This window comes from Phascolarctos cinereus, unplaced genomic scaffold (genome assembly GCF_003287225.1).
Source record: "Phascolarctos cinereus isolate Bilbo 61053 unplaced genomic scaffold, phaCin_HiC Scaffold_1;HRSCAF=81, whole genome shotgun sequence".
Classification (NCBI taxonomy): domain Eukaryota; kingdom Metazoa; phylum Chordata; class Mammalia; order Diprotodontia; family Phascolarctidae; genus Phascolarctos; species Phascolarctos cinereus.
In genome coordinates, this window is record NW_027555514.1 from 111160849 (window position 1) to 111178121 (window position 17273).

Below are 17273 nucleotides of genomic sequence, written 5' to 3' on the forward strand. Positions count from 1 at the left end.
AGAGTTGGACGTGACAAAAAATGATGAAACAACATCTTCGTTCTGTCCTTCACATAGCTTCCAAAGTGATGTCTCCACAATGCTGGGTTGACCTTGTCACTCCCATACATAAAGCTCAAACAGCTCCCTGCTACCTCTTGAAGAATAAAATACAAACTTCTCTATTTGACATTAAAATACTTTACAAACTGTCTCTATCCTACTTTTCTAGGCTTATTAAATACCCCTTCACATCTCTTTATTCTGTCCTAATAGCCCTCTTGCTGTTCCTCCTGTTTGCCATTTCACTATTGTGCATTCGCTATGTAGTGCAGTTACATAGTCTGTCCTGCATTCCTAGAATACATCCTTCTCTCACTTCTACGACTTAAAATCCTTCATTTCCTTCAGAACTCAGCTCAAGGGCCATCTCTTACATGAGGCCTTTCAAAAGCTCCCTCCCACCAGCTGCTAGTCTCCCTGACATTTCATTATTTTATTTCTATACACATACATATGCACACAATATACACACATTAGAAATATATAAATAGATATAAGTAATATATGTAAGTGTATATTTATACAAGTATATATAAAAATACATAATACACATACACACATATTTCTTATATTTGTGTTTGCCATTTCCTTCTCCAGCTCATTTTGTAAACCCCCTGAGGACAGAAACTATCTTGTCTTTGTATCCCCAATACCTAGCACAGTGTCTTGTGTGTGGTAGGTTTTTATTTAATAGTAATTAATTCATTGATTCTTTTGTATTGCCCCACACTTCTCTTTCCTTTGATCATTCTGATTATTTGCTTTATATCATATATTATATATGTATATGTATACGCATAGTAGTTAAATACAAGGTGTTTTATTGAGGAGGGCACTAGCAGGTGGGAGTAACAGAAAAGGCTTCAGGCAGAAGGTGGTTGTACCAGAGGAAGTCTGCAAAAGCTGCCTGCAGACAAAGCAGAACCAGGATTCTGAAAATAGTGACGGGAATGAGTTTAGAAATATTTGGGGCAGAGTTTAGGCACTTGAAGGGAGAACTAGAAAAGAAGCAGAGTCCAAAGTATCGTGTCATTTCCTTGACGGTCAGTTGAGGGTGGGATTCAGGAAGACATAAGCTCAAATCCTGCCTCAGATACTTCGTAGATGGGTGACCATATTTATTTATTAACTTCTCTGGGTCTCAGTTTTTCATCTTTAAAATGAGGAGTTGATTACTTCTGAGGTCCCTTCCTTCCAGCTCTCAATCTCTGGTCCTGAGACCTTTTTTCCAGGCTGTAATGCAAGTTAGGAACTAGAAAAACGAAATGCACCTAAGAGAGACAGATCGTTAGGCACATTTAAATTGGGGCATTCTTCATCCTGATAAAACATTGTAGTGCCTTTTCAAGTTGAATTAAGCTGACTTTATATGAAAGTGTCCTGATTACATTCCTAAACGATATAATTTGCATCTGCATCCCTTTACATTGTAGATGAGTGACATCTGTGTATTTTTTTTTAACTGCATCATACAAGATGGAAGTGGTTTGTCTAGTGAGAGGAGAAACCATTGGAAAATTGTGAGGAGAGAAAGCTGAGTCCAGCTCTACGTTTAAAAAAATAAATTCTGAATACTTCACATAATCATGAGATTGTGACTTAGAGATTATTTGAGTATGTCTTTAGAAAAGATCTTGTATTTCACTACAAAGCCATGTAACATGGGAAGTGTTTATAGTGTAATAGGTCAATGGATGTCATTGACCTCAGTGGTTATCTAGCCTAGCCATAATTTTACAAGTGAGAAAATTGATGCTCAGGGCTGTTAAGTAACTTCTTCAGGGTAAACATTCTATGTAGGATTTGAACCCAAGACCTCTAACTCTTCAGAGCCAGGGCCCTGTGAGTATAAATGAAATTTTAAAAATGTAATCTGTGAAAAAAGAATTGCCTTTTAAAATGGGTATAATTATATGTATGTGTATATAAATAAAATATCCAATAATACCCCACACATTACTTCACAAGGTTGTTCAGTATGTCCCACATATTGTGACACACAAGAATGAATTGAGTATACAGAATGAAGCAGTCTCCTGTTCTTGATGATCGTCCATTCTAACGAGGGGCAGGAGACACACAAGTATGTAAATATATATTAATGTATCTGTGTATTTAAAAATATTCTGAGAAAGGAGCCATATACATATATATTGCCAATACATAAAAATAAAGAAAACATATGTACATAATCAAATATGAAAACATGCATGCGTATGTACATACAAAGCAGTTATAAATATCAGAAAAGGCTTCATGCAGAAGATGGTGCCGAAGACTGAGTCTTAAAGGAAGGGAAAGACTGAGCAGAGGTCAGGAGGGAGGAGTGCTTGCCAGGAATGAGGGATAGCTACTACAAATGCCTGTGCAGAGTTGACAAATGGAGGGTGCCATGAGGGAGAAACAGAGAAGGTCCATTTAGCTGGATTGGGGAATACAGGAGTAGGGAATAAGGAAGTCTTTTTGAAAGTTTTAAGTGCTGTATAAATATGAGCTGTTAACGCAATGAGGATGATACTCTTAGGAAGTCAGATCACCCCTAAAGCAGAGACTTTTCATTCCATTTAATGTATTTTTAAATCTTATAGTAAGAGAGGGGACTTTTGAACTATTTTTCTTTAAAAAAAAAAAAAGTCAACACCTTCATCTCTAAATTTGTCGTTTTTGCAGTTGTATCATATACAACTCAGCTTGAATGACTACTATTTCAATTTGAAATCTTGTTCCTGGTCTCACTCTACCATTTTTCTTCTTTGAAAATTGAAGTTTTCTTCCTGGTTGCCTATTTTCCCAGAAGATGCTTAATAAGAAGTTAATGTGTTAAAGTACTAAGGGAAGAATTTGTTATTTTAAATTGCTTTTATCCATATGAAATAAGACAAATTTTTACTGTTGAAATGCTTCTTGCTGATCCAATTCCTACTTAACTGAAGTCCTGACACTTAGATCAGAGTTCTGTTCTGTTTAGAGAATTGATTGCAGCAGACCAGCTTTATATAATGGAATGTATTTAAGATCTCGTGTCAGTCTAAGGCAGAAGTTTTAAAGCTTTTTTTCTGTCATAGATCTCTCAGGCAGTCTGGTGAAGCCTATGGATCCCTTCTCAGAGTAATGTTTTTAAATATATAAAATAAAATACATAGAATTACAAAGGAAACTGATCTGTGTGTGTGCGCGTGTGCGCGCATCCTTTTTTAAGCTCACATACTTCATGTTAAAGAACCTCAGGTCTAAGAGATCTTTGTATTTATGTGATAGTTTAACACATAAAGGTGAGTTCTAGCCAAATCTGGTTTTGAACGTGAGCCCAGTCTGTGAGTTTTACCAATCCTTAAAAGCTAATGTGCTAATAAGTTGCAACTTATTTGTTACTCCTTTGAAGTGACTTTCTGGAGTAGTATAATACTTTCTGTCAGTACCACTTTGTAGAGAAGCAGTAAACCTCGTATAATTTCTCATTTACAACAAAAATGGAGCATTCAGTTAATTGAATACATGTATGCTGTTAATTATTTTGTTGTAGCTAATTGATAGTCTCAGTGATCATGTTGTGCAGCTATGCAGCCCATAAATGCAATATTACTTTGCCACTTTATATTTTAGCAGTGAATACTTTAATGTAATTTGTTATCTCTTACGTAGGTTTTTCTTAAGCTTTCTTTTGAATGATGTTTGCATCATTTAAAATCTTAATACAAATATTATTTGCCAGTTATTTGATTCTTGTACATTAATTTTGTATACCTCTAGTCCCACCTGCTTTTTGTAGCTCTATGAAGAATGCCATTGTTTTTGTTTCATCTTCCCACATAAGTATTGATGTGTTTCTTCATGCCTTTGATGCATTAACCATGTCATTATGAAAGATGAAACACATCTCACGGTTACCGTCTGTGTTTCAGGTCTGTTCTTAAGTTTGGTGGGGGCAAGAGGGAAGAGGAAATATAATCATTTGGATGTTCTGTTTTTGATTAGCATCTGAATAATCTACTTTATCCAAAATATGACACTATGAAAATGGAGAAAATACTTTTTTCTAATTTAATAGTATTTAAATTTAATAAAATTTTAAATTTAAAGAAACTCTACCTTAGATGGAGTGAGTTAGTTTAAATATAACAAGGTTATCCAGAAGACAAAATCTGTGCCTTAACATTTCTTGTATTGAAATATGAAATACTGAGAAATAATGACATCATTTTCATTGATTGTGATGTCATTGTATACAGAAAAACATACTATGTACTTTTGGTTAGCCCTGCACCCTGAAGCATCTGACTGCTAAGAAGATTGAGCTGTCATGTTGGAAACTTGCAGTTGTGATAACACATTAGAGGAAACAGAGGTAAAGGAAAAGTTCCTATTAGAAAAATGTGTAGATTTTAACCCTAATTAGAAAAATTTGAGTCAACCAGACAGTGTTCTGGTTTTGGTTTCTTAAAATTAATTTTATTTTATTTTCATTTGCTAAAGTCTTATTTAGTGTTTCATGTTGGCTTATATAAAAATAATCTACATTCTCTAACCAAATCAAATTATCTGTCTTTTATGCCTAGTCAATACATATAGCCTTGAAAAGAAGGAATGATTGGGGGCAGCTAGGTGGTGCAGCAGATGTAGCACAGCCCTGGAGTCAGGAGGACCTGAATTCAAATCCAGATGCAAACATGTAACACTTACTAGCTGTGTGACTCTGGGCATGTCAGTTAAAACCCTGCCATCCGTCCTCCCCCCCCCCCATAGGAATGATGAATTTTGGTTTAAAAAAAAAAAGCAAAAAGCAATTTTATGAACATATGTAAATATGTACATTTCTATACAATTATATATACACCTTTATTACATATACATATATACACACATTTATACATAAAATCCTCTTCAGAATGCTATCACATTTTTTAAAGGTATTAATGTGATAAGTTTTTTTCTTTTTGAAAAAAAATCTAAATTTTGCTTCACTGTCTGTTTTAATTTGAACATTATAAAGAGCAGTCAAATCCTGACTAAATCAATTGTTTGTAGTCTAGTGAATTTCCATAATATTGTTTACCATTTCCGTTTTGTTCCTTAGGTTGAGTTAGACTCATCGTCTTCTACAGCTGTCTGCTTCTTATAAATATAAATATCTTAAGTTTAAAGTTATCTACTGTCACTTTCTTCCCCCAATCTCATATTGTTTTTTAAAGAAATAGAATGAAATATAGCTGCTATATTCGTTGTTTTCATATTCTTTACCACACATACATAGAATCATATTCATGGGTATTGGGGGGGGTGTGTGTGTGTGTGTACATGCACACACAGGTGCACATAAGCTCACTTCTATGTATGCATACACCCTTTCTTTGGATATTAGAATATAGATTCTGGTGTTGAATTCATATGATAGCTTTATGATCTTTTCACATGTTTTTGTGTTGTCTGATGTTGAGGGCAGCATTTTCTTTGGTCTTTATTATGCATAGCTGACCTTTGAAGTGTATTGCTTTTAAATTTTTCAAGAAGTAGATCTTAGGAAAGTGAATGAGGTTATTTCTATACATCCTTTATGTTCAAATGAACTATTCACATTATAGTTCATTGGCTGGCTAAGTGACATCTGTAGAATCAAACGATACATTTACAGTGTTGAATAATATCACCTAAAGCTTTCTGAATTACTGTGAGCATTATGAATAGTTATAATGGAATGCTCATTACATTTTTTCCTTTGCATTTTTTACTTGGCTGCATAACTATGTATGAACAAAAGAAATGTTGTTCAGTTTGGAGCTGTTTTAGTGGCCATGGTGGGTAATCTCAGATGTCTAATGAAGTTGCGGAGAGGGAAGCAGATGATAATACATTAAGGGTTTGGTTGAAGAAATGATAATAACTGAGGTTGTTATAATTAAATCCTCTTTTACTATTAAAATAATTACAAAATTGTCCACTCACAGATTCTATACTAGCCTACTTCTTCTGTTTGGTTATTGAAAGGATTGGGAGGGTAACCTGGATATGTGATTCCTATTGGCAGTCAAAGACTCATTATTTTTATAATCTGATGGTAATTCTTTTGTCATGAGGAAAATTTTCTTTAATGCCAGAAAAGGAAAGAAGGGTCAATCATACTGATAGTAATTATTCAATCATTCATTCAATAAATGTATAATCCTCCGTCTTCCAGTTGAATATATTTGGGGATGCGGAGGTTACTGCTTTGCATAAAAACAGGTATCGGGTAGACATGAATACATTTGTGACATCTGACTTGATTATCTGCTTGTCAAGATTGCTTGGTCTTTTGTATTTTGTAACTAATTCTGTATAAATATATATATGTTTATGTACTTTTGTGTATTCATATTATTTCAGTTTTATAAACTTTCCTTTGAAATCTTCTAATCATACCATAATAAAACAATAATATTTAAGCATTCCCCTAATTAAGTGGCTCTTTTAAGTTTAAATAAGCAAACATTTTCCCTATTGCCTTCTATGGTTAATATTAGGAAAGATATTGCTAGACTATTTCTCAGTAATTTCTTTTTAAAAATCATATATCATAATATTGTTTACAAATTTTTATTTTACATGCTTCAGGACCTAGAAATGCAGGTAAGTTGTGAAAATAAAGACCTGCAAAGTACATAAATATGTTCAAAACTTGGGCATTTACATCATCTTGAGAAACCTATGTCTGTGCAGCATGGGGAGGAAATCTATTCAGTTAGCAAGTATTTATTAAATGCCTGTCACTTGCCAGGCACTATGCTAATCTCTGGTGATAGAAAAAAAGAAAAAAAAAAGACAAAATGCAATGTCAGAGAAACTTTTAATTTTATTTTTAAATTAAAATTGATAGGAAGTATTGAACATTGATTTGGTTGTCTTCTTGGTTTAAGCTAATGTTATGCTTTTCCTCAAAGATAAAAATGGAATTAAGGCATATTCTCTGCCCTTAAACAATTTGGGTCTAGATAGAGAAAAGAAACAGGTATAAATGATTATAAGCCCATCTATATAATGTGCCATGAGGTGGTTAGGATGCAGGAATTCTTTCTTTGGACAATATGAGTTTTGAGTTAATCCTTGAAAAGTGAGACTAGATAAGTCATTTCAAGCTAATGGAACAGCATAAGCAAAAGTGAGGTAGTCAGGAAAGAATAAGTTGTGTGCAACCAATGATATGGAACTTTAAAATATGGGACAGGAACTTGGGAGAAGGAACAGTGCCAGAAAATAACTACATTTAGAGGGTTGGAATAAAGAAACAAATCGAGAAGTGAGGGCTGGGGTATAATGCCCTATAGTCAGAAAACGAAGATGGTACCAGTGTCACAGAAGGCAAGAGAACATAGAGGTATGTAGACAAGGGGCTATTTTAAATGCCTTTTTGTATAAAGATACTTTACTTTGTTCTTTTTGCAGAGGTAGAACTCCTGGTCACTATCATCTACGTAGCCATTTTTCACAGTGGTCTCAGATGAATTTAAGTGGGCCATTTGCTGCATTAAGAATTTCTTGCTGTTGGATATAAAATAAACCCACATAAATAATTAGCATTTTTGTGTATTACTAACAAAGCCCAACAGCAAGAGATAGAAAGAGAAATTCCATTTAAAATTACAGTAGACATTACCAAATATTTGAGAGTCTACCTGCCGAAACAAACCCAGGAACTATATGAACACAATTATAAAACATTTTTCACACAAATAAAGTCACATCTAAATAATTGGAAAAACATCAGTTGCTCATGGGTAGGCGGAGGTAACATAACAGAAAAACCTGGAAAGACTTATATGAACTGATGTTGAGTGAAGTGAGCAGAACCAAGAGAACATTGTGCACAGTACCAGCCATGTTGTGTGATGACTAACTTTGATAGACTTATCTTTTCTCAGCAATGCAAGGATCTAAAACAACTGTAAGAGACTCATGATGGAAAATGCTGTCCATATCCAGAAAAAGAACTATGGAGTCTGAATGCAGATTGAAGCATATTATTTGCGTGCGCGCTCTCTCTCTCTCTCTCTCTCTCTCTCTCTCTCTCTCTCTCTCTCTCTCTCTCCCCCTCTCCCCCCCCATCTCCCCCTCCCTCTCATTTCTTCTTTGTTGTGGTTTCTCCCATTGGTTCTAATTCTTCTTTACAAAATGAGTAATGCGAAAATATGAATGTATGTGATGAGCCTGTATCAATTTACGTGCTATCTTGGGATGGGGGGAGGGGAGAGTTGGGGAGAAAATTTGGAGCTCAAAATCTTATGGAAATGAATGTTGAAAACTAAAAGTCAAATAAATTTATTAAAAAATAAAGTTACCAAAAAAAAATTCTTGTTAAGAATTTGACAAGTATTTGAACACTTACCTTATGCAGGATGAAGTACTGTGTTGGATACTTCAGATTTTTTGTGCAAAAGCATTTTTAACCCCAAATTGTATCTTCTGAGTCAGAAACTATAGTTTGAGAAAAACAGTTTCCATTTTTTAAGATCTTCAGAATAATTCATCATTCATATACTTTAATTATTATACTTTTTAAAAGTGTAGCAAGTATTTTCATTCTTTCTGAAAATGAGATTTAACAAATCAGACTTGCAAAACTAATAGCTTTCCTAAAGTATTCAACTGCCATCATTTCTGCAATTTGCTTTTGTTCTCTTCTATTTCCACCCTTATTCCCTGTAACTCTTTCTTAAAAGAACAGTTAACAGTATGAGACAATCAGTTTCACATCTGAATGTCTTCCCTGATTACTCATAAAGTTCCCAAAACATAGGATGCACATATAACATATAATATCTTATGTAGAAATATTTTATTAAACAATGAACATTAGTGTAATTTATATTTTGAATAAAATGTAAGAATAAATGCTTAATAGTAATTCTTGAAGTGACTTTATTCCTAGAGGAGTTAAAATAAAAGACAGTGTGCCTAGTGCTGTAATCTGACATTTCCAAGTAAGTTGGGACAAAGTAGGACACAGCTGTTAGGGGAATAAAAACAATGCAGACTCATTCTTTACATTTAATACAGCAATCATCTTCCTATTAATGTTTTTCTGAGGCAATGACCTAATAGATTGCAGAATCTTTAACTGTGTATATTTATTTCTTACAACTTTTATTTGACTTTTACTTTGCTGTTGCTGCTTTTTCTTGATATGATGTTTTCTTCATTTCTTTTTTTAGGCTAAGCAGCTGGAAGAAAAAGACAGAGTGCTAAAGAAACAGGATGCTTTCTACAAAGAGCAGCTGACTAGACTGGAAGAGCGGGTATGACCATTTAAAATTATTATTATTTTGTAATTTAAATAGATAACTTTGGTATACTTAATACTTTGATACTTGGAAAAAATTTGTAATTTCATCAGTGTGGGCATTCCCTCTGTTGACACAGATCTCAGGCCCTTGAGAATTGCCATAGTCTAAAATTCATCATCTAAAAGACTCTTGATCTTCTCAAGTTGAGTCTCTTTGCACTTAATTAGGTTTATCCTTGGAAGACAGACACTTAGTCTGATAAGATCTGTTGGAGTATGTTCTCTCCTGAAGAACTAGAGATACTTACCTCCAGTTTGGGATAAGGTATTGTAGTAAGACTTTATTGAAGGAATTCTTGGATAGATTATTTTCAGATTAAGTAATTTGAACATAGAAACTAGGTTAATCTACAATATCTCCTCACTAAATGCAAAACTAAACTAATAAACAAAAACCACAACTTTTTGGTGAGGAAGTGAGGCATCTTAAGATAAAGATAAAATCATTTCTTCTTTTCTAAAGAATGGCATTTCTGTTTCCATAATTTCCTCTGTAAATATAAAATTCACAGTGGAGCATTTTATATTATAACTAGACCAATGATTCCATTGATATGTGGAACTTTCACCTGAGGAACTTCTGCCAGTGCATCTAGGTACCTCTACAACTTACCTTGAGTGGTGATTGATATGTGTCTTGCCAGGGTGACATAGCCAATATAACTTGATACCAATAATTTGAACCCAGCTCCAAGACCAGCTCTCTGCTATACCACTCTCTGCTGCCACTGTTATCCCACATTCTAAAAAAAAAATTTTGTTTTTCTTATGCATTTAAAATCACATAGCCTCTGACCCATTTAATGTCATTTTTAGAAGGCAGCAAATAACTCTTATTGGACAGTGAAAAAGTAGAAAGCAAGTAGATTTTATTCAGTAGATAGCAGATAGTGTTCATAATTGTGTTGGCATTTCTTTGTATTCTCAGCTCTTAGCACAAGGCCTGGCAAACAGCAAGCACTTAAAATGCTTGGTGACCATTGATTAATGATTGTATGGAGAGAAATATGTTGAAAAGGCAATGTAGTATAGTGCAGAATGAATGGATTAATTAATATTAGCTCCTTCACATACTGACTGTTTACTATGTATGAACAAGTCAAGATAGCTTTTCTGAACCTGATAGTATTTGTAGAGTGTTTTGCCCAGTGCCTAGCATAGAGTCAGCATTAGTAAATGCACATTCCTCTCCCCTTCTCTCTTTCCCCTTCCCCATCTGTACAGTGTAGTTGGGAACACATGCATTTCTCTCCCCAGAAGAAACTATTTCATTCGGCTTCTTAAGGAGAGAAAGTACTTTGTTAACTTTTAAAGGATACATAAATGTTAGTAGTTGTTATCATCCAGTATTCTAACACAGAAAATAATCAAGGTTATATAAATGATGTCTCTCTCCGCAAAAGCCTTAACATAAAATCTATGAAACATTTATTGAATTCACTATGTAAAATAGGATTTCACAAATGGATAGAAATGTAAAACTCACAAATGGACTTTTAGGAACATAGATTGTGGACTGCTTTTGTTATTGATACAATTTTCTTTGTTTAATGCTTTTAAGTAAAATTTTCTCTTTCACTTAAATACATTGAAGTATTCTAATTGGTGAGAAATAAATACTAATGGAATGACATTAGAAAGTCATATTCCTTCTTCAGTAAGGACATGTTAGACATCAGGGCTTTGATATGATATGGTGTTCCGAATGCTCTCAGACAGCACAGTGAGAAGCAACATTGATATTGGTGGAGAAATGGATAAGAATGTGGAGTTCCTGGTTATTCTGTTTTTATCTGCCTTATGGTCATCAGTATCCTTGGAGTTTGTTTTAAGTTGTGCTAGAACTGATATATGTCCTTTGGAATAACAAGCTTCTTCTATGCTAAAGACAGGAGGAGGCAATTTAAGATATTAGATTATTTCCTTTTTGAAAAATTTATCAGTGTCTTCATTACTTATATTTCTTGATGTAACCCTCTCAACTCTCCCTCCCAAAGAGACATGCCATATTGGAATGAATTTTAAGAGGGAAAAAATAAAATGTTCAACAGAACTAACATGTCAGACTTCTTTAATATTATATGCAATGCTTTTTCCACCCTCATGGCCCCTAACCTCTGTAAAGAGTCAAAAGAAGATGGCTTCTCCTGTCACCTTTTTAAGACCAAGCTTGGGTGTTAACATTTTGCAAAGTTCAATTTTATTTTGTGTTTTTTTTTCCCTTTTATGTTGTAGTTATTGTGTATGTGTGTACATTGTTTTCCTAGTTAGGCTTACTTCAATTTTCATCAGTTCATATAAGTCTTTTCATGCTTTTCTGTATTCATCACTTCTTATAATGAAGTAATGTTCTATTGCATTTATATACTACAATTTGTTGAGCTATTCCCCCACTAATAGACACCTACTTTGTTTCCAGTTCTTTGCTGTCACAAAAACTGCTACTATAAATATTTTGGTGTATATGAGTCCTTTCTTTTATTATTGACTTCTTTTGATATGAGATGATTTTAATATTAGAATTTTTGTAGTGATATTATTTGGATGTTATTAAACTATTTCTAAATTTTTATTTGCTTTCACAATTTCAATATCTTTCTCTCTGCTCCATTCCCTGCTATTGTCCCTTGAGATTTAAGCATTGAATAATTAATTTTTTCAGTCAATAAACATTGATTAAATATGTCCTGGTTGTAGAAAATCTTATCTTGTTCATTGTTGGAGAAAACTTAAAAGTATAGATAAAGTAATCCCTGTAACATAAAGTCTAGTACAAGGAAATGACAAACCCAAGGCAAAAGGCATATCACAAAGGATCATATAATGATTACATTAGTGAATTATAAGAATCAAGTGCTTTGTGAAGCCCAAGTAGGAAAGCTTTAGTGACAAGGAGAGTGGATCATGATGGCTCTAAGGAGGAGGTAGCATTTCATTGGGATTTAAATCATAAGTGGGTTCCTGCAACTCTGCCTCACTTAAATCCAATTTACACACAAATCTAAAGACATCACCCATACCATTTTACCATTTTACATATCTCAAAGTCCTGTGGTGACAGGCAAATGATGAAGTAGCAGGTGTAGATACACTGGGAGCTGTAGTCACAATCCTGCACAGCGGTGACCTAGGCCATCGGGTCATTTTCTCACTAGAAGAAGCCTGTGTGTCTGAGCAGCCTTTTAAGGATTGCATTGTTTACCTCCCTCGTGTGAGGAATGGGATAGAAAAGGTGCCCTAAACCTACTTACCTAACCCAGCCCTGGCCTGAGTACAGCAGCAGGTGGGGAATCCCACTCTGTGATTGAAACATTAAAACTTTAACAAAAATGTCTCCAAAGACGATTCCTCTCAGCATTGGCACATGGAATGCGTGCATACTTATAGACAACACAAAATCCAGTAGACCTAAAAGATGAACAGCCCTTATTGTAAGAGAATTCAGCAGGGATCACATTCAAAGAGCATCCCCAAGTGAAACAAGGCTGGCAAATGAAGGCCAGCTTACTAAAGTTGGAGCTGAATACACATTTTTCTGGAGTAGCTGCAGTGAAGGGGAGTGCTGTAAAGCTGGCATAGGTTTTACAGTTGAAATTAATCTACTCAGCAAGCTTGTATGCCTACCAAAAGAAGTGAATGAATTACAGTCTCATGACATTGTGATTGCCACTTGCAGGAAAACATTATGCCACCATCATCAGTGTCTGTGCTCCCACCATGATGAACCTTTATGAGGTTAAGCAAAAATTTTATGAAGACTTGGAGACCCTTATCATCAGTGTGCTAAAAGAGGACAAGCTTGTAATTCTTAGTGACTTTAGTGCTAGAGTAGGCTCAAGCTACCATACCTGACAGGAAATCCTAGAAAGGAATGGAGTTGGAAACAGCAACAGCAAGTAATTTAACTACTGAAGACTTGTACATCTTTTGACCTTCCCCAACACTTACCCAAATGCAATAAAACTTTGTGGATGTACCCTCACAGCAACCATTGACATTTAATAGACTATGTCATTGTAAGGAAAAGAGACAGAGAGGATGTGAAAGTGATGAAGGCAATGTGTGGCTCAGAGTGCTGGACTGATCATAGACTTATCCTCTCCAAGCTGAATATTCACATTCAACAAAAGCAGCATCCCTAAGGCAAAATGACTACCAGAAAAATTAATACTAACTTAGAGCTCTTATCTGAGTTGGTAACTTGGTGGGAAAGTTGGTAAAGTTGGAGCAGAAAAGGAGTGGACAGCTTTCAGAGATTTGGTGCTTATCACTGCATTTGCTCAGCTGGGTCAGAACACTAGCAAACATCAAGACTGGTTTGATGAAAATGATTGGGAAATTGAGAAGCCAATAAATGAAAAAGGAGAACTCTACAGATAGAGCACCAGCCCTGGATTCAGGAGGACCTGAGTTCAAATCCGGGCTCAGACACATAACACTTACTAGCTGTGTGACCATGGGCAAGTCACTTAATCCCCATTGTGGGGTGGGGCAAGTCACTTAATCCCCATTGTGGGGTGGGCCCGCCCCCCCCAAAAAAAGAAAAGACAGATAAAATTCAGTTTTGTGCTGGTAGTAAAAGTCCAAAGCAGTTTTATGATGCCCTGAAGGCTATTTATAGCAAAAGACCTATGGTGCATCTCAGCTACTCAGTGTTGATGGAGCCGCATTCATTAGTGATAAGGAGAGATGGGCTGACTATGTCCATAGTGTTCTCAAGGCACTATCATCAATCAGTGCTGAGGCCATTGACTGTTTACCTCAGGTTGAAGTCAATCCTTCCTTAGCTGAAGTTCCAACTGAAGAAGAGGTTTTGAATGCCAATAGGCTCCTTTCTTGTGCAAAGCACCTGCTGCTGATTCTATTCCAGCTGAGATTTACAAGGTAAGGGGTCAATTGCTCATATAAAAGTTGACTGAAATTTTCCAGGTTATATGGCAAGAGGAGGTTATGCCCCAGGAGTTCAAGGATGCCTCCATTGTCCATCTCTATGAAGGTAAAGGAAATAGATTGTCCAATGACAATCACAGGGGTGTCTCTCTCTTAGTCATTGGTGGCAAGATTCTTGAAAATGGTCATCTACCTGAGAGCCAGCCGAGGAACAGTCAGTATCTTGTTTGCTGCACACAACTACTGACAACTCCAGGAGAAATGCCAGGATCAGAATAGAGAAGAACACAATGTTTGGAGATCTGACAAAGGCCTTTGATACAGTCAATCATGAGGGCTTATGGCAAATTATGTCAGAATTTGGTTGCTTGGAAAAGTTCATCAGTATTGTATGTCAATTTTATGATGGCATGCTTACCCAGGTTCTGGATAATGGACAGTGCTCTCATGCTTTCCCAGTCACCAGTTGAGTGAAACAAGGCTGTGTGCTTGCTCCCATGCTTTTTAGCATGATGTTTTCAGCCATGTTGTCAAATGCTTTCAATGAGGATGAACATAGTATCAAGGTCAACTACTGCACTGATGGTAAATTCTTCAACTTGTAAAGGCTTCAACCCAAGACCAAAGTGGAGGTAGTGTGGGTGCATGATTTTATCATTGTGCACTCATTGTAGCCTATGAAGCTAAGATGCAGCAAAGTGTGGGTTGATTCTCTGCTGCTTGTGCTAATTTTGGCCTAACAATAAACACCAAGAATAGGTGCTCCATCAGCTATCACCACACCATCTGTATGTGGAAGCATCAGTTATAGCAAATGGAGAAGTTTTGAATGCTACGGATAAGTTCACTAACCTTGGTAGTGTACTTTTCAGAGATGTACACATTGATAATGAGGTTGATGCACACATTGCCAGAGCTAGAACAGTGTTTGGGAAGCTCCTGAAGGAAAGCATAGGAGAGAAGAGGTATTAGACTGACTGCCAAACTGAAAGTCTACAGAGCCATTGTGCTGACCTCATTGTTGTATGCCTGTGAAACCTGGACAGTGTACCAGTGCCATACTAAATCGTTTCCATTTGAATTGTCTTAAGAAGATTTTGAAGGTCACTTGGCAGGATTAGATACCAGACTCTGAGGTCCTTTCTTGAACTAAACCACCAAGCATTCAAACTCTGTTTTAGAGAGCTCAACTCCAATGGGCTGGACACATTGTTTGAATGCAAAACATATGCTTGCCAAAAAGACTATTTTATGGAGAACTCACACAGGGTAAACATTCACATGGTGGTCAGAAGAAGCAATACAAGGATACCCTCAAATTCCCTCTTAAGAACTTCAGAATTCATTGTGTAACGTGGAAGACACTGGCACAGGACTGCTCAACACAGCGTGCCCACATTAGAGAAGGTGCTATGCTCTATGAGCAAAGCAGAAATGAAGTAGCTCTAGACAAACACAAGATGTGCAAGCTTAGGGAATCCACCCCAAATGTTCACACAGACTGTTACTGCCCGACCTGTAGTAGCACATTCCAAGCTCGTATTGGTCTGATTAGCCGCAGTTGGACAGGCTGAAACTTGACTCTAGCATAGGGGTGTCATTTTGGTCGTCCTTGAGAGTGAAGGGCAACAGCCAACCAACAGCAAGCAACAGCCAACCAGGCGTTCAGCAGGCTTCGAGATGCAGAGAGCAGTGTCATTGTGGTGGCTGTCCATGGAGTGGAGCAACGTGTGCATACGGCTGGAAAAAGAGAATGGCATCTGCATTGGGAGTGCCTTGAACTTTACTCGGTAGGTAACATGCGACTGCTAAAAAATTTTTTTAGCGAAAGAGTGACATGCGCAGAACTGCGCCTGAACATTAGTAAGCAACTACTGTGAAGGAAGAGAGTAGAGAACGGGTTAACTTTGTAGTAGGCTGTTGTATTAGACAGCTAGATAGGACTCCAGGTCTGCATCAGGAGGACCTGAATTTAAATCTGGGTTGTGAAGCTTACTAGCTATGTGACCGTGGGCGAGTCATTGAACACATTAGCTCCCCAGGCAACACTCTGAGATTATAATTTGCAGAAACATTTTTGATCTGCAATGGTGGAAGGAGTTTCCTCCCTGGGACCTTCCTACTCCATTGAAATCACAGGTCAAAAAAAAAAGGTTTTAACTACAGCTACTTATAACTAGAAGCAGTGAGAAGTATGGAAGAATACTAGGATCATACCTTCTCCTTAATAATCACAATTATCACCTTCGTTAATAGTTCATATTTCTTACTAATGTAAAATAAACAAGTTTTAAACAAGTTTTTCTTAAACTTCTTTTTGCTCATGGAATAATATTCCTTATATTTGGGAACTGTGGGTCATTGAACATTTAAACTGACTACAAAGAAATGTTCCAGAGCAATCTTCAGACCCATAATTTAGGTGTCAGGAGTCCCTCCTTGTCCCTTCACCCTCTTTTTTCTGTGCTTCCTCAGGATTCACTGCTGAGAAGGGTGCTTTGCACCTCTGTGGGTAAAATTGCTATTGTGACCTTCCTGGCCCCTGGGAAAGGTCAGAGATCTTTTGATACATCCCACAAAATTGGCTGCACACCTTTTAAGAACCCTAGGAGTGAATTGTGTTGTATTGAAAAGAACCCCGAACGCACATCAGATATTCTTTAGGTCTAGCCTTAGCTTCATGATTCATTAGCTTTAAGACCTTGGACAGCTTCTCTGAGTCTTAGTTTCCTCATCTATAAAAATGGAGGTAATAATTCCAATAATGAATACCAAGAGTGCCTTATTTTCAAGGCTGCCTGTCTATCAAAGTTATTATGAAATTCTAAAGATATGTTATATGCGAAGGGGCTTTACTGGATCTCAGAGCTAGAAGAAACCTTGGAGGTTCTCTAACCCAGTTTATACCTAAATAGGAGTGCATTGTAAATGGTCATCCAGTTATGGGGATTCACCACTTTTTAAGGCATTTTGTTCCACTTTTGGATAGCTCTTAATTGTTAAGAAATATTTCTGTATACAGTATTAT

At 36.1% G+C, this 17273-nt stretch overlaps 1 protein-coding gene across 1 annotated transcript in view; it reads left to right on the top strand.

The window, feature by feature from the left end:
- CHCHD3 (coiled-coil-helix-coiled-coil-helix domain containing 3) overlaps positions 1 to 17273 on the top strand; it is a 356984-nt gene that overhangs the window by 217550 nt on the left and 122161 nt on the right. The window contains exon 5 of the mRNA XM_021002286.2: positions 9225 to 9308. Coding sequence (XP_020857945.1) covers positions 9225 to 9308 — 84 coding nt within the window. The remainder of the gene's footprint in view (positions 1 to 9224; positions 9309 to 17273) is intronic.